Below are 24,491 nucleotides of genomic sequence, written 5' to 3' on the forward strand. Positions count from 1 at the left end.
GTGCAGGCACAAGGTAGGCTAAATTTACAGTAGCGGGGCGTATTCTCGGAAAGCGTTTTTCGGCTTGCCAAGAATACGCCCGTGTGCCATTAGCCTTTTTTTTTTTTTTAAATGACCAGTATTCAGTATTTAATAAGTATGCAAAATACCATACAATTCTTGATATAATGGTAAAATGTAACAAGTCCCAGTGAAAACATAGTACAATCTTTATGAAATTAGAAATAATATTGAAAATAATATATATGTCATACATTAAAATCTTACCAACAACTGTGTAAATGTGTGCATAATTTTGACAAAGATTCTGAGGCATGTGTGCCTGGCATTGCCAGAGTGGGACTTAAAGGGAGCTTTCTTTACACAGCTCAACGTTTTTTCTTCCTGTTTGGCTTCTGATCATCTGAACAGGTGAAATATGGGGAGACTTAAGGGCACTATTGAGAGAACTGAAGGTATGCCTGCAGCTTGAGATTAACACTTTATTAACCTTTGCTTCTCCTTTAAAGGCACGTGTGAAGAGTGTTGAGAATGCTTGAATGCAGGGTAATTTGGTAAGTAAGTAATTTAAGTAAATCTCAACATGTGTGTAAGAGCAAGTAAACTTGACAGACTTTGTGAGAAACTCCCTTTGTATGTTGTGAGAATGATCCCTTTAAGGAAAAGTGATTCTCCCCGTGTTCGAAACGGTGGGGAGGGGGGGATATGTGAGTGCGTTTAGAAAACATAGCTCTCTTTCCTAAAAGTGTAAGCCCTTAATTACAAGAGATTTACTCATAAGTTTGCTTTATGTCCTTGAAGATAAATATAAAAATATACAGTGTATTAAAGACATTATTATTTATTTATTTATAAGCAGTGGGGCTCATCAGGGGTATAGAATGCACAGGTCACGGGGAAACGAGATGCAGGATTGTGGATTTGTAGGCGTATACCAGAAATGAATATTAACCTTATAAAATTGGAAATTCATCCAAAATTTTTGTATCAGAACGATCGTAAACGGTGGGAAAACCTTTCTGGCTTTGATCCTTCTGGGCATGTTTTTGGAAGCCTCCTATAGGACTCAATGGCACTCTGCAGCTCCAACCTGGCCAAAGGAAAGTCACGATAATGAAGCTTTAATCAATCTGAAACTTTCATACTCGTTGTGACAAATACGATTTTGTTGCGTAAAATTTGTCAAAAAAAGTTGTGCAAATTAACGAAAAAAAAAAAAAAACACAGAAAATACACACAGTTCTACAAATTAGAAAAAAAAACATTTTCCTGCCCCAGGATCTAGGAATCTATATTTACTAGTAACTTGTAGATTTTTTATGTATTTTAATTGACATAGGTCATTTTTGTCCTTGCTGCTCTAAATGAACCTATAGCCTCATGGAAAGTATGAAATAGGGACGGTACCTTTAGTGCTTATTAACCATCTGAATGTTGGCAAAAATGTTTGTTTACATGTAAATTAACCCCTTTTTCTGCTGGAGCGCTTGGTGAATTAGTGGAAACTAATTATTAGACTGCTGCCAGAAAGTATATAAATGTAAATTAACCCTTTCCTTGCTGGACCATTTGGTGAAAATCCTTTAACTGCTGTGAAACACAGTGCTGTTGATTATTTTGGCATCATGAAAAGAAAGACATTAGTATTACTATTACACTGCTACTGGCAGACCTTTCATGGATTTAGAAAAAGGTTAAAAAGGTTGTAAAGCATACCATCACTCTAATTATTAATTTGGCCACTGGAATGTACTCTTCATCAGGGTGTACAAATAAGGTCTGATCAGATGAAAACAGAAAATCCAGAATTAAGGGTGAGCTGGGCTAGGGGTTCTTACACATGCGCATTTCTTATTCCTATGCTGTGGCTTTTATTCTGAATTTCCACGCACAAGAATACAGAATTTAACTCACCCATTTCTTCCCCATGGGGACTATCTACCTATGTGAATGCCCTAAAACACAAAATACATATAAAATGCTGAAAGTGTGGCCACAGACAGAGGGGTCCAAGTAAGTATTTGCTTTTGTCATTATCGTGACACCACAATCCCCCACTTCTGCACATGTCCCACGACTGCCTGTCACCAGCATTTACACAGACCGCTGGTGCACTCGGCAGGTATAGGGGTGCAGGACCAAAAAGGTGTGTGTGTCGACAAGGCACTGTATTAAGCATACAGTACTATGTCACCATGACCAACTATTCATCCAGAGTAAATAGCACAGATACAGTCTAAAAATGTACAAGCAATAAAACTAAACCTGCAGACAACTCGTATGTTAGATCTCAGAAATGCAAGCTATTGTATTGATTGCTGTGGCAATAATGGCTTCTCCTATGAATCCAAACACACACAAACTGGTAAATAAGGCTCCGTGTACACGGTAGCCTATGTGATTTTATTGATCATTCACTAGAAAAGAGGGTGAATGTAACCTGTACTTACTGAATATGGTATATATTCCCTTTAAATAGAGTCTCCTGTCTGAGCTGCTGTGGCAAGTTGTAGCAGGTATATGGCCATCTTAATAAAAAAAAAAAAAAAAAAAAAAAAGACTACTACTACTTATGAAGTAGCTGTAAAGAGCAAAAGCTGTTAAATAAGGTGGGGTAAAAATTGTGCTGTCAGGCACAATAATACAAAATACCAAAACCACTACGCTTGTAAGTAAATGGGCATCCTTACTGTAATAGAATCTTAATCCCTTTCTCTGCCAACAACTTTTGAATCTGTCATTGGCAAGGAAGATAAAGAATGCGAGCAATGTAGATTTGGCATTTCCATTATGTTTAAACCACAGAGGCCCCAGTGTCTGGTGAGGAAAGTGTTAAAATGCATGAAATAGCTTAAACATTTTTGGAAGGGGAGCATATTTCAGAAGCGAGAGAGATGACAACAACAAAACATGCTCTACAAAGTACATGGCCATAAAGTACATCGCAAACATTTTTATCACCTATGTGTCAATTTTGCCTTTTCTGTTAAATGGTGTGCACCTGAGTCCATGGAACCCTGGCACTACTGCCACCCTGGCAATGGCAGTAGCTCCAGGGTTCCCAAAGATGGATGCATCAAGAGGAGCAACAGACTTGCATCCAGTGAATCAGAAGCAAATGAAAATTTGGACACATGCTCTGGAAGTGACACAAACCATATTCTGAAAATGTGGAAGATGTAGCATAGTATGCAGCTGCAATTAAGTTGGAAAAATCACAGAATTATAGGTAAATAAACATGGTGATATAAAACTGAAATTGGGTACTGCACTGCATAGATGCAGACAATTCAGCTAAAGTCTTGATATCAAGCATTTTTACCAATGGTATACGTATGGGATCTATAATACAGATTAATGGATTGGGGCTAATTACATATGTAAATAATTCCCAAGTTTAAAAGCACTGTAAAAATTTCTCAGACTACACTACTATTTTTTTAGACTACTGGCTATGAAGTATCAGAGACAAAGTTTTGCCCCAGTCCAGTAACCTATTGCAGCTAATAAGGGGTTAGAATTGTTTGTGTCTGGTACAAAAGTTATGGAGAGCCTATTTGGTTGCCATGGGATTCTAGACTCAGGCAAACTGTGCTCCTGTTACTACATACTCTCCAAAGAACAAAACTGTATTAATATTATATGAGCTTCTGACACAGAAACGCAATTGGGCAAAATATATGGCCCTGTAGATCTATATAATTCTGTCTTCCTTTGCAAGAACATATGGATTTTGCTGCCTAAGCTTTAAATACTCCAGATATCTCTATGAGGCATGGAAATAATGCCATATTTTCAAATGTTATTGATTAGAAACAGATGGATGCATGATCATTCTTCTATTCAGACCTAGACAATGTTTTAATGGTTTTGAAGGTTTTGTGGCTTGTTCCGTCTGCATTATCTTAAAGTACAATGAGTGCTAGCACACTGTATGACTATAGAATGGTGGATGAGTATGCTTGATTTTTCTCCCAGGGTTTTGACAATTTTTTGCACATACATGCTTCTTTATTCTTTGAGCCTCGGCTTTACTGATATAATCACAAATATAAACTGAATGTCTACTCTCCGCACCAAATATCGGCACTCCATTGACATTGTATGTCGTGCAAAGTCACAAATATGTATAAAGCTGTGTAATTACCTCATGCAAATGTGTAGCCACGTGTAAAATTTTGGCATAAAAAAAAGAGATGGCAGTTTGAAAAAGCCACGTTAAAAAGAGAAGTTGCTTACAACTGCTTTTTACTCAGCATTTTACGCTACTTTTCACACCAGAAATAGCTCTGAAAATTTTTTTATAAGATACAACAATGGTATCTACTCGTAATTATGTGTCACTTCAGTCTATTTTGAATACCTGTACTTGTAAACGACATGGCAGCTCCCTAATTAAGCGCAAACCAAAAAATGCTCTGTGCACACCAAAGCCATACTATTCTACATAACTATATTTAAAGAGCAAACTACCTGTCTAAATAAAAAATATGTATGTAAATATAGTGTAAAGCTAAACTTCCTTATGTTCCTAGGGGGAAAAAAAATTTAAACACTGATAAATATATTTGTTAGATGATGCCTCTGCAGAAATTGGGATTTTTTAAATCCTTCTTCCTTGGAAACTGAGTGGAAACTTGCTCTGAAAAGTATGATGCATTTTGCAACAGCATCATCTTCATCGAGAAAAATAAAATTATAAATGTTTTTTATTTATACACAGAAGTCATAAATTATTTATAGGTTTAGTTACTTTAAACAGATATTAATAAACAAACAAAAAAACTGCTTGCAGCCCCTTCATACACCCCATCTGCCATAAGGGTTGCAAACCAGTATTTCTAAACTCTCCTCTTTGAAAAAGTGGCTCTAAGTTTATCCTAAGAGCTGCAGCTGCCACTACCACCTCTTCATCTACTGAATAGCCGAGGCACAGCTGCATGAATAGTTTCAAGCGCTTGAAATCTTGGCACACTCAGCTCTGCTTTTAGACCGAAAGAAGACAAGAACTACAGCTGGAGGAATGACTGTGACTCTTGTTGCAGCTGTTTGGGTGTGTATCACGTGCATTTTTCCAACTTCAGCATCAGATTTTGCTATATATTGAAAGGAGATCTGTCATCTTATACTGATCATTAAGCACCAAGCTAACATTCATAAGCTGTGTAATGTGAATGATATGTAAGTAAAGGTGTAGGCACACCGATTCATATGAAGCAGTCTAGAAGGTACACAGATTCAATATAGGGTGACAAATTTATAAACAAGGCACAGATACTAACAGTGAAGCTATGAAGCTATAATATCACTTAGGAACATAAATGAATAGCAGTCCTCAGCAGTGCTCCAATAACTTGATTAATTTGATTAAATGGGCAAAACCAAGTTAAAGTCTCCTACAACTCATTCTTCCAGCTTCATCGTTACTCTAGGTTCTGCCATTGAGCCTGGCTTGTATATACACCCCCAATTAATTTATATTGCCAATAGCATGGATGCGTGCACGGACATATGTCTATATAAAAGAAGATAATATGCTTATAGAAATCCTTTAAAAAAAATCCCACTTATTTCTATTCTAACATGCCCCATGATATAGCTGAATTAGTTAAGGTAGTTAAACTTAGATATGAGGACACTTATGTACACTTGAAACTCCTCTTTTATATATACAGTAATATTGTCTTAATGGTCACTTATGAGATATACTATTACTAACGGAGGTTATCTGGTAGCCAAACATGCCTGGATATATTTATACAGGCATTAAAATCTTAAAAAAATGCATATTTTGCATATGAAGTATGTCATGTTATTGCTGACTAAACCATTAAAGACCACCCCCTACCTGTTTGACTGTGTCATTACAAAGAATTTTAAGTTACTTCATATAATACCTAAACATAAATGCTACATTAGGAAAAGAATGCATGGTGAAGGCAATTTATCTGACCATAATTGTTGTACATAAAGAAATGACCCTAGACCTGTAACTGAAGCTAGTAAAATGTGTTTGGATGCTCACTGTGAGGATTGCTACTTAAAGGAATCTTGTCATGGGAAAACATGTTTTTTTTCCAAAAGATATCAGTTAATAGAGCTTCTTTAGCAGAATCCTGCATTGAAATCCATTTTTCAAAAACACAGATTTTTTTTTTATATTACATTTTGAAATTTCACATGGGGCTAGCCCTATTCTTCATTTCCCAGGGTGCCACAACCATGTGATCTGTGCTCTAATAAACTTCACGGCAAGATGGAGTGATATCACCCCCCTCCGTTTCCCCTGCAGCAGCGGATCAGCAGAACAATGTAGCAAGAGAGCAGCTGTAAAAAATCCAGGTTTGGGACTCCTCCAGTTACATGGGAGAAAGAGAAATGGAGAATTCAGTATCCCTGTCCTGTTAGATTTAAGGTGGCCATACATGCTAAGATCTGATCTTCTTCCGATATCCACACCTACAGGTGGTTGATATTGGGCTAATTTGCTTGTTTGGCCCTGGGGCCAAACAACCAAATTAGAACAGGTATAGCTGCCTGTCAGTTCAGGGACCGCATCAACAATCTGATGCGATCCCCAATCCGACTAAATTGAAAACCTGCCAATCAAGATCTGGCCAATTTCAGGCCAGATGTTGGTCGGGCAAGCCCATCGTTAGTGCTCATACACGGACTGATAAGCTGCCGAATCAGTCTAAGAGACTGATATCGGCAACTAGAATCGGCCCGTGTATGGCCACCTTTACTCCAGTTTTGTGTCCTATTATGTACCCACAAATTATTGGAAACTTGTGGAGTCTGTGACTTACTCAAGCCCTCCATATATGAATTGTTAACTAATCATGAGCCCCTGGTTGTACTGTAATTCCTTTAAAAAAGATATCACCCAAGCTATTTCTTGTAAACTGTGCCTATATAAATATCTTGTTATACTAAGGCACAAGAATTCCGTTGGTTTTAACTTTAAAGGAGACATATTGGATAAATGGGAAAACCCTAATTTTGTAGGCAATTATGAATAATATACGGTGCTGGTTTCCCTTTGGGCTAAAAATTAACCCTATCTGTAACAATGGCCCCTTTATTGGAGCTCCCTATAGATCCTATCACTTCTCTGTCCCAGTTTGAAATGAATAGTGGGCGTGTCAGAAGCACAGTAGGAGGGGGAGAGCCAATCACAGCCCTGCAGTCACACAAGCACAGACAGGCTTCAGTTCCCTATCAGGTCAGCCTAGCTGCTGATTGGTTCCTATCCTACAGTGCAGTGTATGGCTCCCCAGCTCATCCAGATAATTCAGCCAGCAGGAAGTGGAACAGATGGGAGGGGCTAGAGGGGTTTTTGTGGAATTTCTCAATAAATCAGTCTGAAATACAACTTTTTTTAAGCACAATCCTTCTATATCTAGAGGAGTATAATTCACTGGTACATTCATAACTTTTATAGAATATGTCTCCTTTAATACTAATGGATACTGATTATAAATTGTCCATGACTTCCTGCCACTGACTTTTCATTCTCTACCTGAGTTTATTAGGGTTAACACTATTTCATAGAATTAATTCAAGATGAAAACCCCCGTCATTGTATATCCCCCTTATAAATCCGCGGAGCACACCATCTGCATTTGAGCAAGGCCTGAGTAGGAAGTTTAGCACGGTGTAAAGCGCCACTCATTTCTGTTTAAATGGAATGTTTTGTTGCTGAGCGCCGCCACCCTAATATATACGTTCTATTCTGCTCCGTGTAGGAGCCAGCTCTCAGCATACACACAAGCCAGCAGATATTTAGATTGTACAGCAGGTACGGCCATAAAACGCTTACAAATAAACAGAGTTTGTGAAATAACTTTAGAGGTCGGCCTGCACGCCGTCTACCTATTCACAATGGTCTCCGCCAGGTGCAGAGCGGACAGCCCGACCTCAGAACACTTCACGTGTAAAAATCTCCATGAGGTAGCAGCCATGACGCACTGCCACTACTCCCCGCCCTTTCAGAAATCAATGAGCCCAGCAGTTGGCCGAGCGGCCCTCGAAGTCCCCTCCTCCAAACAGCTTTTTTTTTAGGTCGCGTCCAGTGAAAAAAGTATTATTTCTTCTCCTCGCACTTGATTGGTTATCGTATTCGTGCTCCGTACCTAGTCCGCCAATCAAATTATTTGTTTGGGGGGGACGGCTGCCTTTCCAGCCAATAAGACACGCGTTAAAGGCGGGGGCATAGTGAAAGTCTACACCAATCGACAATGGGTTTTTTTTTCTTTCAAACAGCCCTCCTATGTTCTGACGTCGCGGGAAAAAAAATGTAAGGGCTTTGATTGGCTGAGAGATCTGCCAAGCAAGCTTAGTGGCTGGCTGCTTGTGGGCTTGTGTTCCGGGATTACCCTTGTGTGTGTGCGCCTCCTTTCCCTCCCTCCCGAGCGCCTTTAGGGGTCGCGCTTTCCACTTTCCCTTTTTTTTTTTTCTTCTTCTTCTTTTTTTTTTTTTTTTTTTTCTCCAATACCGGTCGCGAGGAGGAGGAGGATGTGGCGCACGGAGGGGAAATGGCTGCCGAAAACAAGCCGGAAGGTAAAGAGAGCGGACGCTTGGCTTCCAGTTGTGTGTGTTTGTGAGGGTTGGATTTCTTCTTGAGCTTCTCTGTTCTGCTTCGGGGTGGACGTCGGTGAGGGAGAGTCGCCAAGAGGGGAAAGAGAAAGCGAGCGTACCCACACGGGATGAATTAGGAGAGGAGCGGCTGGGAGGTGGAGGAGGAGGTGGGGAAGGGGAGGGGTGTGGAGCTGGAAAGGCAGCGGCGGAGTGGGGCGCACAAGGCAGCGGCGGCGGCCGAGGAGGCGGAGGAGGAGGAGTGGGCACACTTTTGCTGAGAGGAGCTCCTTTCACTTGTATAGGACACGGGTCCCCTCTCCCTACTCCTCACACTGTCCTTTCCCCGTTCCCTTTGCCCCTCGCACACAAACTCCCCTGCTTCCCCTTACTACCAGCCCTTACCACCATTTTGCTATATCCCACTTTTGGGCACCTTGGGAAAGGGAGGGGGGGACTCTTTCGGGGTTTTTTTCCCCCTACATTAGAAAGGGATCAGGGAGGGGTGGGTGCTGACATGTTTCCTTGGCTCCCACAAATGGAAACAAGCCGCCTGTGACTAGTTGTTGGCAAGCAAGGAGCAAGCACCTCGTCATTTCAATGAATAACCTCGTGGAAGGATCACTCAACAACCAGCCCAGGAGACAGACTACTGGAAAGTATGGTAAATGGGGCACAGGGAGCTCCAGGTGACTGGGGAGGTGGGGGCACATGGTGGTGGTGGTGGCGGCATGGGGATTTTCCATCTGACAGCCATGCATCTCCTCCCATTACTGTTGTGTCACACAAGAGATCTGCAAACTGGCACTTGCAAGCTGTTGTTTTTTTAACTACAATTCCCAGCATGCCACTACAGGAGTTGTAGTCCAAGAACAGCTGGAGTTTCCCCCCTTTCCGAACTGGGAGAAGCTCATCTGGCGTGCACTTTCCTCTCTCAGGATTGCTAGACAGAGGATCAGTGGGAAGCTTGGGTGCACAGCAAACTTTCCACTATGCCCAGTTATCATGAAGTTTTCCTGCTCTCAAACAGCTCAGTGGGCACGCGCAACCTCCCAAAAAGATTGTTCTTGCTGTAGCCATAGGGCAGAGCTAATCTGTATTAGAATAAAGACCTGACTATAGTCTTTTAGAAGGTTTCTCTTGCTGTATTCTAAATTATTATTATTATTGAACATGCTTTCTCAGGGCAGGTGGAAATGCCTTTAGACAGTTGCTCAAAGTTGGCAATATGATCCTGTAAAAAAGTTGTGATGGCTAGATTCTGAATAGTGTATGGCCACTTATTAAATACTTAAAAAAGTTTATTCCTCTAGTAAATGGCCCAATAATGTATAAGAGCTATCTTCCTGTAATGTATATTATTCAAAACATGTTGACTTAAAGCACTTTGATTCTTAATCTTGTATATTTTCACTGAATGCAGTACTAAAGCAATGGCTAGATATTGGCTAAAAGTATTTAAAGATGATTGGCTTAAGATCTTATTAACTATAAGAAAGTGCCACATTTTTATTGAATGCAAAACACCCCCTATTTTTTCCCCATTTTTTTCTTTAGGTAAAGGGGCTTTCAGAGATTTATAGTTCAGATATTTCCACATTAATTTGTAGCTGAAACTTTCATAAAGCTGATTGGGTGTTTTTTTTTTTTTTTTGTATTAATATATTGCTTGGCTAAACATGGGTATCACTTAATATATTTAAAATCCACAAGGGGGTAGTGATGCACTGTCAAGACATTTTCCATACAGACATGCTGATTATTTTTTTTTCCAAATGCTTTGACTTTACTGAAAAATGGCACATTTGCATTTTAACTTTAGATAGTACAAAATATAATTTTAATTGGTGTGTCATATTAATTGATGTCACAATTTTAAACAGGAAATTGACATGTTCTCATGATTTTTTTAATTCTTTCCTGTGAGTATTTCTCTAATGTTCTGGTTTGGTTTACATTCTACAATCTATGTAATCATAGTATGTTTGTGAAAAGGATAATCTAATTTCTTTTCATGGCTGCTGAGGAAAGCTTTTTAGAGATTTCAGGTGAAAGTACCAATTTACTTTGTTTCAGGAGGGTTGTGATTTTTCTAGGTTTTACCGTCTCTTGTTGCATTAATTTCATTTTGTTCTCGCTTCTAGGTTTTGTTTAAAAAGTGATAAGTGTTACCATCTCACTGATCAATAGATTGAACACTAAATATTGGTTATTTTATACCTCGACCCCATTGTTTTTAAAAGATGTGCTTTTACAATTTAAAATGGCTTCATTAAATACCTGATGTTAGCAATGGCTAGTATTGGGTTGCTTGACCATTTGGGGGATAGAGGGGTTTAAAGTTTTTAAAAACCAAATGTAAAGCTGTACACATAGCAGTGTTTGGGATGTAAGCATAGGTAGTTCATAGAATATTTATAAAATTGTGGGTGCGAGTACATATTGACTTAATTATGTAAGTCGTCACTGGTTGACATATTTGACTCATATAGGTTCTTCATTTATATTTGAATTACAGTTTGTCTTGGCATTTTTATATAGCCATTTGCACTTACTCGCTCATGTTATCAGCTCATAGTTTAGAGTGACTATAGACCCGTTTCCCAGATTTAATGCAATGAAAGTTTGTAGTGCGCAGGAGTCAAGCAAATGGCAATATGTGGACTTTTGATCTGGGTTCTTGTTGATGTTCTTTATAGTACAAAGCTGTGTCTGGCCTAGTTGATGGTGTTTAGCATTGTTAAAGGTGACATTTCAATAGATTGTATTTTATGAGAAACTGGCATCTCTTAATATTATATAATGTTATTAGTTAAAAATGTAAACATATATACCAGACATATAGTTTGAAGGCATATGTATACTGTGACAGTCTTGTAGCACACATTGCCTTTATAGTTTAGTTCCTAGAGACATTACTGTAAAAAAAAAGCCTTAAAAATGGATAGTGATTTGCATGTACATAGGGGATGAAAATATTGACACTGTATACATTTACGTTTGTGGAAACAATTCTTGTTTACCTTATCTAAGAGGTAAATCTTTGTTCCACCCAGTGCTTTGTAAATATGGTGAGACCTTTTAATAGCCAGTGTCTCCCACCCTTGTCTCCAAAAGATAAAAAGGAATTTGGCATTTAAATTAAGAAAACTAAGTTGTATCTTTTGTAGTCTGATATCAATTTTCTTTTAAACGCAAACATAAAATCCTTTCCTGGAATATAAAGGTTAACGTGTTTAAATAGAAATACAGATGCTTTGAATTATCCTCAAAGTAAACATATACTCTAGAAATCGTTTCAGGCACACTTTTCTGGTTGCTATCCAAGGTGCTGAATAGTAACTTGGGAATCCCCTTATGCTGCAGAACTGGCTAAAGGCAGAACGTTGTTAAACAGTGATTCTCATTACACTACTACATTTTTTGCATCTCTAATATCAGGCTTCTCTAGTGGCTACATATATTTTGTCCTTTAATGTAACGCATTATATCACATCGTGGTTAAGGTGTGAACAAAGGATGAATTATGTCTTGAGTTACCTTTACTCTTTTCAGAGGGGGGCCCATATAAAGTGTAAAAATCTGCTTTTTGAACAATTAATCGGTTAAGGATCAATAACATAAATCAATTTTAAAAATATTTTTCTATTTTAGGATCATGAAGACCCACTTTATACGTCGTTTTTGGGTAGACTACATATTAAAAATATGTAAACATATAAGTAAGAAAAGAACAAAGGTGTTTGAAGTTGAGCATTTCTAAAGTCTGTCAGGGAAGATTGAACCACTTTACTGACGAAAGCAGTACAGCTTTTAATTTCTCATTTAGTTAGATATAATAAATACAGTGTTAATTTTGTAAACTGTAGCCTTGTGAGTGTGACTTTTTCTATTACAAATCAAATGTCTTGGGACATATATTTGATAATCCTGTATTAGAGAGAACTTGGAGTATAAAAACTTAAGAGCATACATGGAATTGTTCTAGCCTTTATGGTGCTTGTCGCATGAGTGTTACTATTTTTTTTTTTTTTTGTTGTCTTTTGTTGTTTTTTTTTAATTTATATTACCACCATGTTTATGCAGCGCTTTGCAGACATTGTTACCATCAGTTGTTGTCCCAGAGAGCTCAAGATTTTCTTAGTCTCTGAAGAAATAGTAAACTTGAGTTTTTTGTTACTATTTATATTGTAAAGGGTATTCTGCTTTCTTTATTAAGTTTCTGTTTTTTGCTTTTAATTGCTGGGTTTAAAGCAGTAAATCGTCATTTATTTAAATGTGATATACAGAACAGAATAGGATCAGGGGCCCTGCTTACAAGAACTTGCAAAAATAAATGGTCTTCATTTTTATGGTAAAACATATGTCTAGAAAAGAAAATACCTTTCTTTGGTTTAGTTGAGCATTTAGTGGCCATTTGTTACAGTTACTGTGTTGCAACTACTTTATGGATTTAGTAGCTTGTAATATATGTTATTGGTTCTGATGTGTCTTTATACATTTATTTTCATTATATTCAACCTATAACTGTTGTACGTTTATATCCAATGTGTATTGTTCCTTTAAGCTTAGAAATCAGTCTGCAGCCTGAATTTGAAAACTTCCCAAAAAAACTTGTGGATGACAAAGATAATTTTTGATTTGGTATGGTGCGCTGTAAAATTTTATGATCCATGTTGGCTCCTTTGGGATTATAAAGTGCAGGGACCATGAAGAAGCCCATAAAATTACCAGGGATTTCATATTGTTTGTAATTAATGTGGGGCCTCTGAGGTTCTCATGGCTTTCGGAAATATTCAAGCTAAATAAAGAGGAGGAAAAATCCTGTTTTTAGGTAAAAAAAATATCTCTCTAAAGCTTCAATCTTTCGAATGATTTCACAGAAATAAGAAATGCAGCTTTATCCAAAATGACAATGTCAAAAATGTCTAAGATAGAAAGTGGCCACTAGGACTTGGCTTGAAAAAAGAAAAAAAAATTTGCCCATGCTGGCACATTCCTAAACTTACTGATAAGTGACCCTGGTATTGATACGTATGTAGCTCCTCTATAGTGTTTTGAGATTACAAATCTTAGATTCACTGATTGAACCAGAAGATTGAGTTGAGTGGGCAGCAAAATGCTGGCAATCGCTCTGTGCCCTTAGGCTGGCATTAAAAGGACAAACTGATGGCTGCCACAGTTGATTTTTATCCTGCACTAATTCATCTTTAGCGATACCCTGAGTATCTGTAATAGAGAGCATTGCTTTGGAGTAATGTGCTGAAATCAAACTGTACAGACTTTTTTATTCTTTTTAATAACCTTGACTTTTCCATATATGTGGATTTTTTTTCGAGTCTGGCATGCATTTCTATAATATAATTCTTAGCAACTTTTCAGGTAGCATTGTTTTAAAATTTATTATGGATATTGAATTATTTGCCTCCTTCTGCGCCTCTCCAGCTTGCAATTTAAAATGCTGTCTGGTTGTTGGTATTCTTATGATTTATTGCTTCTCTTTTTGTTGAGGCCTTCTCCTATTCATCTTCCATGCTGATTTTCCCAACTGTTTGCCAAGGGAAGTAAGCCTAGTAACCAGAAAATAGATTCAATGCAAACATGGGAAGCTGCAGTACAGTATATTAAATAATTCATAAACAGAAACAAACAAAAGAAACAAATTGCAAAATGTCTTATAATACAGTAGACAACCTCATACAAATGTTTTAATTCAGTAATCATAAAGCATTTTTATGCAGTTTTCTCTCCATCCCCTTCCAGCCAGCGCCACCTAACTTGCGTAATAGGACTTTTATTACTGAAGCTGGTAGAAGTATGTGCTGTGCTTGCAGAAGGACACAGGTATATTTGCTTTTTTAACAAGTGATCTAATAGGCAGGTCTGGGGCAGATGCATACTTTATACAAAATATAAAAATTATATAACTTTCTGTTAAACCCTTTACAAAAAAATGAATCTTAAAGGGATTCTGTCATGGCAAAACATGTTGTTGGTTTTTGTGTTTTTTTAATACACCATTTAATAGCACTTTTCCTACCAGAATCCTGTTACAGTACCTTGTACTTGATCCCAACTAAGATATAATTAATCCTTATTGGATGCAAATAATCCTATTGGGTTTAATTAATATTTTTTTTTTTTTAGTAGACTTGAGGTATGAAGATCCAAATTACAGAAAGACCCCTTATCTGAAAAACCCTTGGTCCCGAGCATTCTGGATAATGGGTCCTATACCTGTACTAAAATCCATTTTTCAAAAAGGACAAACAGCATTTTTTTTTCTATTTCATTCTGAAATTGGACATGAGGCAAGCCATTTTCTTTTACAAGTGTTTTGAGCCTTGTGCTGTGATAAGCTTCAGTTTCTCTTTACTGCTGCACTGCAAGTTGGAGTGATGTCAGACCCCCTCACCCCCACCCAGTAGCCCACCTACATAAAAATGCTCATGATTCACTTGTCTGTGCTGATAGCACCTCAGTGTTACACTATGCACTTCTCTGGGCAAAACTGCCTGTACTGCCTTGCACCGATTAAAAATGGGGGTTTTTGAGAGAATAGCACATATTTACTGTGGGTGACAAATCTTCCAGTTTGCCAATACCCCCTGAGGGCAATGGTAGATGGAGAACTTTGACTGCGGGAAGCGATAAATCTCCAAGGCAACAGAGTACCTGAAAATACCTTTTAGGTTGCTCCCCATGCGAATTAATGCAGGTAAAACTGACTTCTCACATAACTGAGCAGAAATAGAGGAGGGGGCATTTTCATGCAATTATGCAAGAAGTCAGTTTCACCAGTGGCAGCTCACATCATGTTCCTCTGCAACAAAAGTTGAGCACCTTTCTTATCTGCCTGTTCTATTATGGACCTGGCCTGACGGTAAAGCTTGGACAGCACTGTTGACTTGATAATATATAAAACCTTGAGGTCTATTTTACAAATTCCCCACATTTTGCCAGAAGTACTGTTATGCCGTTGCTGTGGGACCTCTGGGTTACCCACAAAAATATTTTACAGGTTTGGGTAGGTAGCTTCATCTTCCCCTTCTCCCTAAGATGATGTATTTTCTGATTTATGGTGGCCAGCAGGTTGAGTTGTGCACAGAGCAGCTACAGGCTGGATGGCGTTGAGGGTCCGGGTTGCAAGTCTGAGGGTCTTTAATTCAGAGAATTGTTTTATTTTCTCGCTGCATTTCTACTTTAGGTGGTAACTTGAAATATAAGATAATATCTTAGTATCCCTGTTGCCGTAGGTAATATTTGAGTAAGAATACTTGGAAATTTGTGTGATTGGTAAAGGAAGATTGGATATTAATATGTTCATAAATACAGCAATGTGAACGAAAAGTTTTGGTAATTTTGCATTCAATAGAGATAATCTTGCACCAAAATATACGTTTTCACCTGCTGCTCTGAAAGAGGGGTATCCTTGCATTCAGTAACATTGTTTGTATTTGATAGTTATTGGTGGTGAGCTACTGATTATTTAATTAGTAGCAGAATAGTCATTAATTCTGGAATGACTGCAACTCTCAGCATCCAGACTCATTTTCACTTGTGTTCTGACACATTCAAACCCCAGGGTGGGGCCTTTGGGGTAATAAAAATAAGTCATTATAAATAAGCAGTGACTTAACTTCCCATGTATGGAGGGCCTGCCTAAAAATACTAATTTATGATTTTATGCAGTATTTACTGAATTTATTTGTTCGTGATTTCTCTTGTCAGATGATCATGGAAACAGCAATGGCAGTCATGTAAAGATCTTTTTGCCCAAGAAGCTGCTTGAATGTCTACCAAAATGTTCAAGTTTACCTAAAGAGCGGCATCGTTGGAACACCAATGAGGTATTTAATTAATTTACTGCTACCCACCTTCAGGCTGAAATTGCTTATTCTGAAGAGGGTTTATCATAAAGTACATTTTTATTTTTTACTATTTTTAATGGTTTAAGGTTTTCTGTGTTATTGCAGTAGTATTCACTATATTTTTAAGCTTGGTGGTACCAAAAGACCAAATATACTCTGCATGATTTTGTTGGTTTGTTTGGATAATAATAATCTGAAACACAGAGAAATCCCTACTGTAGGACAAGATGCAGTGAAGCAAATCTCTGACACTTGGCATCCATTTGTAAAACTGATACATAAGAATGCCAGAGGGATGATGTTTTGAAATGTGGAGCCTTGACCTATAAAGGTCATTATAAATGTATGGAATTTTTGCTTGCCTGCTTTAAAGGGACCTTCTATCTTAAAAGAAAAGTCTGGAAACATTGCGGTTTGGAGGATTAAACATTGTATGTCTTTAATGAATAACTTTTTTTACAGCTTCAAATGTATATCTATGTTTCAAGCACGTAACCTGTGTTTGGTCTCTGGTATCCATGATGTTACCTTTATTTTTATTCACTATGCCATGAAAAATTTTTGTTTTCATGGCAACAGTAGTTATGTCACTACTACATTCATCTTATTCTGCTGTGTCAGGCATGGGAAGCGTTGGCAGATCTCCGTTTTCTCAGCTAATGTTTAGGAGCATGAGCCCAACATGAAGCTCAACTGAAAGTTAGTAACAAGCATCCCTGTGTGTATTCCATATAAGAAATTAGGCTGCATGCAAAATTTTTCCATTAGTTCCACTAACAATAAAAGGGTATTTTCAGTTAAAGGGTAACAACACCTTGCAAAATAAAGCTTATTGCTGTAAAAACATTAGTAGCTGATCATGTTTTTTCCCTCCTTAAAAAGGTGATTTATTGGAGATATCTTTGAAAGGCATGTGTGTTCACTGCCGTAGGACTATTATACATCTCACCTACTACATAGCCAAGGATGTAATGTACAGCATTTTTAGGCAAATTATTCATTGGGAGTTAGCACATATTCAATTAGCTGTATTCAGCCCAGGTTCTACAGTTATTAATTTGGAGCTTCTTGCATTTTGCAGGTATTAATTGGAAGCTCAGATCACACATTCCTAAGGGTGGGGGAAGTGAGTTCTTATGCATTCTTATGGGAGGGGGGACTGAGCAGATTGAAGTATGATACCGAAGAACGTGTTCCCAAAAAAGGAGACAAGAAATCCTGTTTCTTTTGATAGAGGACTCAGCGCAGCATTTCTGTGAGCGCTTATGGCTGTATTTACATAGACCTTTCTGATCAAGCTTACTTAGTTTTTTACCTTTCCTTCTCCTTTAATTTCCTTGGGTAGTTAAGCTGTGGTTGTTACCTTTCCACCTCACCAGACTTTCCTAAGAACCACAGCCGTTTCCTGCATGTTTGTTAAAAATAGTTTTATGTAACGTGCGTCTGACAGGTTACACTGTTTTGTTGCAATGCATGGACATTATTTGCTGTTGACTGCAATGTTAAAATTTGCAACTGCAGCAGTATACATTGTCCCTCTTTTATCCGGTGGATTGTCTTGCATCTAAGTGCTCTCTCTAACAATACTGTATATGCTGCTTCGTGTCCCTTCATTTTATGCAGCCGTGGTTACACCAATAAACATTAAAGTCTGGGAGAGGCATACTGGACTTTTTTCAAGATTTGTGAGGTGGAAAAAAAATTAAATTTCTCCTTTTAATAGCTGTGTTCATGAATTTTAAGAGAAAGCTATTCACCTTTAAATAAATTGACCTACTGTAGTCTCATGTATATTTTGGAAGCTGAATTTTTATGAGAAACTAGGTGTTTTGGGTGAGCGGTGACTAGTACAGGAGTGTGAGGTATGAATATTATATTCATATATATTCATAATTAGGCCCACAAAAAACAAATTGATTTATTTTTGTTATACTTTTATCCAGTTTAAAACCTTTGCTATATGTTGTCTTTTTTTAAGCTGTAAGACAATTTTTTTTTAAGTAGGTATATATTAAGTGTTTTTATTTTTGTAAACTGGAGTCACAGATTAATTCATGACTATCATCAAAACAATGCAACTGAAATCAGTGGCACCAGTTAAATTATATTTGAGTAGCAGTGACAAAATTATCTCTCTTAAATCACATTCTATCCAACATTTTCTACCAGATTTCAAATTAATCATGACATTTTGCCAATACAACTCTCATTGTCTTGTATATGAACTTTCAGAATTTATCTTAAAAAATTCAAGTTCCAGAAATTGAAATTTGTGATATTTGACTAAAAAACTGTTAGCAGGAAATTATTGTGAATAGGGAAACTTAGCGGACAAAGTAGTAGTATCTTTTGAACGTCTATACCGTACATATATATATAATATCTGAAGTTTGTGTGCTTATTTGGTGAAATAAGTACAATCTTTCATTATACTATTTAATTATGTGTTGACTGTTTCCTACTGTAAAGTATTAGAAGCTGGGAGCCTTAAATAAATCATGGGCCAAAAGAATTTTCACTTTGTCCTGTCTTAAATTATGTAAAGGGGTGCACACTTATTTAAAGGTTAGAGCAATTTTTATAATGTACTATACAGAGTTAACATATATTTCTAGCTATTCATGTCACTGTTGCCTCTAATGGTATAAGCACTGAGCTGTTCTGTTGCTTAGTGACAGTACAAAATAACACAAATTCCAGTTTGTCCTTTCTTTTCTTTTCTTTACTGTAGGGGGGAAATGTCAAGGTTACAGTAAAACAAGTAGTGACTGATGATGATCTGGCAACAATGGGCAATTTATTCCCAAATGAGCTTCACCTTGAAAGAGAATTAATGTTACATTTCTATCAAATATGTACTGACTCTCGAAAACCTGTATTTAATTTTTGCTTTCCTTTTCCAATAAAGACACAGTTTGGTACTTTTAGCCAGGTCTTTGTTTTTAGGTCTCGTTCAGTCTTTGTTATCAAGATTCCTTGCTTTTTATGGATTATTTTACAAGTATCATTCATAGTTGTGGTTTTTTTTTTGTTTGTTTTATTGTGGGGATGCACTGGATTCAGGACACGGCTGTGGATGTGACTGAATCCCAGCATTTTTACAGGATTTGGGCAAATCTTTGGTAAAACTTGTGTTATGGGACTTTGAAGCTGTAGGTAACTAAACGCAACAATTTTTTGTTTACCGATGATGAAAATTATTTAATTTGTAAATATGTAATTTGAATACGCAAATTTGATTTTCCAGTTTATTTTGGTCTTCTTTTGAATGTTTTGTGGAGGTTTTTGAGTTCATAATTACTTGTTTTTCTTCAATTATTTATTGTCATTTAACATTTCTTAAGATGCTATTCTTTATCTTGCAATTGTAATCCTTCTTTATTTGCACATAGTCCTCTAATATGTTGTCATTTCAGACTAGGAGTTATGGCATGTTGTCATTGGGGGCATACCAGGAGAAAGTCATGTGTTTTCTAATTAGCTGTAATAAGCACTCATAGTTCCCTGAGAAACTTTGTATCTATATTGTTAATAAAGATACATTATTGAAGTGGTTCTGAAATTTAGGGGAACAACAATGCAGGTGTTTCACTATAATTTTGGCAAAAGATCACTTACACATGAGCTAGCTAAGATGTTTGCCATGCTCTATTACTAATAATATATTTAGTATATATACAGGTATAGGACCCATTATCCAGAATGCTCGGGACCAAGGGTATTCCGGATAAGGGGTCTTTCCGTAATTTGGATCTCAACACCTTAAGTCTACTAAAAAATCAATAAAACATTAATTAAACCCAATAGGATTGTTTTGCATCCAATAAGGATTATTTATATCTTAGTTGGGATCAATTCCAATGTACCGTTTTATTTCTACATAGAAAAAGGAAATCAGTTTTAAAATTCTGAATTATTTGATTATAATGGAGTCTATGGGAGACAGGCTTTCCGTAATTCGGAGCTTTCTGGATAACGGGTTTCCGGATAAGGGGTCCGATACCTGTACTAATAATATATTTGTTTTATGCTGGAAGATTGATGAATAGGGATCTGTCCTGTGTACCACATTAGTTTTTGTTGATTATATTCTTACTTTATTTATTCAAAATAATTTGTGGTCATGGGCATACTATTGAAACGCCAAGGCTAAAATACAGTTCCAGGCAAATAGCTTGGGCTGCTTCTATCTAGTGTTATCTTCCTATAACGTTCAAAAAAGCATTACTGCAAAATAGAAGTCTACAAGATTTTCTTGGGAAACTAGGGTTCTGTTATTTTAACACTTTCTAATAAATAAACATCTTGCTAGTATTGTGGTTCTGAAAATGTTTTGTTTTTTTTTTTTTAAAAAAAAAGCCATTTTACTGGCTAATAAACCTTGCCTAGCTATTTCAGGTACTTTACACGAGCTGATGAGGCAGAAAACACTTCGAAAAGTTCAAGGGGTTTTCTAGTACAACTCTGGCAGTTCCATTTAAAGATACCAATCTCTATTAACCTGGTGCTGATTAACAGTTGTCATTGCTATGAATCATAATCAAGTGATTATTTATAAAGCTGCATGCTAAACCAAGGACAGCAATTCATTCTGCTCCTGTAACTGCTGCTCTGCCAACTTATTACATCCGTTTCCAATAAAGGGAAAAAAAAAGGACTGAATAATGGACTCTCATTGAAAATTAACTTTGATAATAACTGCTAAATACAAATATGTTTTATTTATATTTGTATATAGTACAAAGCAAAATGTCCTTCACTATACTTTTCAGCCTATGGCTGGCCTGTAATGCTGGTATTTGAAGCTTATTAAATATAGCTACATGTTAGACTTTCCTGTGGTATGCTAACAGCAAAAAGTAAGGTGGTTGTTGATTCTTATTTTTACATATAGTTTGATATCAATGTGGAAAACAAATATATTCACACAAACACAGATATAAAGCCATTTGTTCTGAATCTTGTCATTTCTCTCTAAAAACATATATTATATTACAGAGTCGTCTCGGAGATTTACTAAATGAGAGATTTTTGACGTTAAAATCAATATTTAATAAGTAGAATCTATATTCAACGTGTAGTCTCCCAAATTTTTACTATTTAATCAGAGCTTATTTATAAAGCCTGATATAAAATTAAGAATTACAGGTTGTATGTGAATTTGTTCTTGCAAAGTTGCTATTGCTGATTTCCATTTTGACAACCCATATGTTTCATCTTTTTAGCTCTGACTTCTGTTCCAAGTGATGTAAAGCTGATGTCACTAATGAGCCACACAGGCGGTCATTTGTCTGCCCCAGTGGTACCATGTACTTACATATTCCAGTCTGTCTATTTTTTTATGAGCAACTTGTACCACTTTTAAGAGAGAAATACAGGACAGAGCATAAATTACCTGTAGCATTTTTTATTATTACTTCAAAGGTAAAATCAATGTGGTTATAAAACAGCGGCTTTGCTGTACGCCTAACTGAACAGGAGAAGCAATATCTATACACCCCATGTGAATACTGTGGCCTTAATACTTCTTGGCATGCTCAATGTGATTTTTAAAAAAAAATTATATATCTATGTGTGTATTTTATGTGCATTTATATATGCGTGTGTGTGTGTGTGTGTATGTGTATATATATATATATATATATATATTATATATATATATATATATATATATATATATATATATATATATATATATATCCTCCACACACATGTATAAATATATAAAATAATCAATGCTGTGTTACATGGGTGCAACATCAGATACAGCATGTAGACTTTACAGATCAATACCCCCACCCACAGTGCATAAGAGTTCATTGTACATGATACAGGACATCCATACAAAATGCTTAAAGAAAATGTAAACCCCTCCCCCTTTGAAATCTTTACATACCTGCCACTCCAATTGTTCAAAAGTTAATAGTAAGGCTGCAGCATCTCTTTAATCACTTAGGATTCCTTCTCCTCCTCCTGACCCGCTCGGCTCCCTCCCTTGGGGTATACATTGGCTCATGGCTATAGGATATGCTGAGAATCTGCCCCTATACTAATCTGATAGTTGTGGCTGCTTCCGGAGCCATTGCGTTGGACTGGCTGCAGCCACACTAAGCGAATTCCGCACAAAGCTGCTAATATATTCTGCTTAATGTTGCTGCACAGATAAGGACTTTTTTAGGCATTTATCTGCAGACCGAGAACCTGCCCCATGTTGCTCTAGCCTTACAGCGCACATGTGTTGATTGCAGATGTAAACGTCACTGAAAATGCTATTTGTTTTAGTAAAGTGTGATGACAATAACAAACTGAGGCGCTTCATGTAGTTCAAATTATGTGCTTTGTGTAAGGGAGATATTCCCACTTAAACACATTATAGAAAAAAATAGGGTTTACATGTCCTTTAAGAATCATTGATTGATTGATTCCCTTTCTTAAGTCAGCAGTTATAATTTATACACTTGTTGTGCTAAGAATTGTATCCACTACTGTAGCAAAGTGTAACAGTTTAGAGTGTGCACCTGGATTAGTTAGATGCCAGTCTAAAACACCTTAGAGAGAGGGACTTTAAACTTAAATTTTAGAAAGTCAAAAATAAGCAATCAACAAAAGTCTTTATTTCTGGTGTGCTGCACTGCACTTGAAAATGATGTTTGGAAAGTGAACAACCCTTTTAAAGAAGCCACCCAGAACATAGCCATTCAGTTCATACATTGTTGTTATTGAATGTGGGACGATGCTCCCTTTTCTTTAAAATTGGCAAAACATCTTGTGCATACACAGGAGCAGCATTAATGGAAGATGTGAAAGACTAGTGCATGAGGGTGTGCATCACCTATGTTACAGTCCAGCCTTATCAAAGGCCTGAACTTCTTAAACAGTGCAACTCTATATATTTCACATAATCCAGGAAATTCAGCCTACCAGTCAAAATCATAGGTAAAGCTAGTAACATTATTGGTTACTTATGCCTGCTTATGTCTGGTAAACGTCTGCATATATATTAAGCTAATGTGGATGTTTTAGAAGGTACCCATTATCATGAGTGGAATATGTACTATTTATGCACAAAATATTATTCTGCTCGATTTTACTATGCTGCTTATATATGATTGTAAAAATACAGTATGATGTTAATGTAGACCTTTCCACCATAGTAAAATATTTTATGCTCAGCCATTTGGTTCTTATAATAGATAATTAGATGTGTCTGATATAAATCATTTTTAGTTTTCTTTTCCTTTCTTGGTTATGCAGCTAATTAATTGGTTTATACCATTGGAGAACTATTACATCCCCATATATTTATTTTTGGCTGTGATGTGAATCTATATAGATTAAAAGAAATCGCATACAGTACAGAAGTTTAAGGATGTTCAGTTCAACTTTTTTGGGAACAAATCTGCATGATTACTGAATTATTTGTTTTTATAATAGTACTGGTTTTACCCAGAATGACAAGCACTATAAAAATATACACTTTTGTACTTGCTATTATTATGCCTGTCTGAGGAATGCTGGAGATGGTTCCAGCGACCTGTTTGTATGTTCTTTGTGTTGTCTAAGCAACATTTGCTCTTTACTGTGAAGGGCACATTGCAAGGGTAATTTCACCTATTCTGAATTGAGAGATTAGGATGCTAATGTGAGTAGATAAGACTATAAGTATTGAAGTGTATGTGGGTTATTCTGACTGACTGAAGCTTGGTTCAATGTGGAATTTAATGCACTTTGTTGTCTGAATTTGTTATGAGTCCTCCACCGACATATTCTTGTTTTATTTCTGTTTAAAAATTAACTTCTCAGTACAAAGATTAATTTTTTTCCCCCAAAAAATGTATGGCACTTGTGCAACTATAAGTCCATTCTGTTTAGTACAGTCCTAACGTGCCATGTAAGGAATAAGTAACCTTGCCAAAACACAGAATATCTGCAGCAAGTGTCTTTCAAGTATGGGATCTCTTATCTAGATTGTTAGAACCCGGCTTTTTTGTTTTGCCACCAAAGTGGGTTTATTCTAACTTAGTTACCATCATTTACAAGGTA

At 36.8% G+C, this 24,491-nt stretch overlaps 1 protein-coding gene across 10 annotated transcripts in view; it reads left to right on the forward strand.

Moving 5' to 3' along the window:
• Positions 1 to 8,328: 8,328 nt before the first annotated feature.
• The window catches only part of camta1 (calmodulin binding transcription activator 1), a 1,176,955-nt gene continuing 1,160,792 nt past the window's right edge, over positions 8,329 to 24,491 (forward strand). For 7 of the 10 annotated variants that reach the window (XM_031905360.1, XM_031905359.1, XM_031905362.1 and 4 more), the window contains exons 1-2: positions 8,329 to 9,241; positions 16,309 to 16,427. In XM_031905360.1, coding sequence (XP_031761220.1) covers positions 9,178 to 9,241; positions 16,309 to 16,427 — 183 coding nt within the window. In that variant the 5' untranslated portion in view covers positions 8,329 to 9,177. The remainder of the gene's footprint in view (positions 9,242 to 16,308; positions 16,428 to 24,491) is intronic. The other 3 variants (XM_031905371.1, XM_031905365.1, XM_031905366.1) reach the window with 1 other exon arrangement.

This window comes from Xenopus tropicalis, chromosome 7 (genome assembly GCF_000004195.4).
Source record: "Xenopus tropicalis strain Nigerian chromosome 7, UCB_Xtro_10.0, whole genome shotgun sequence".
Lineage (NCBI taxonomy): Eukaryota > Metazoa > Chordata > Amphibia > Anura > Pipidae > Xenopus > Xenopus tropicalis.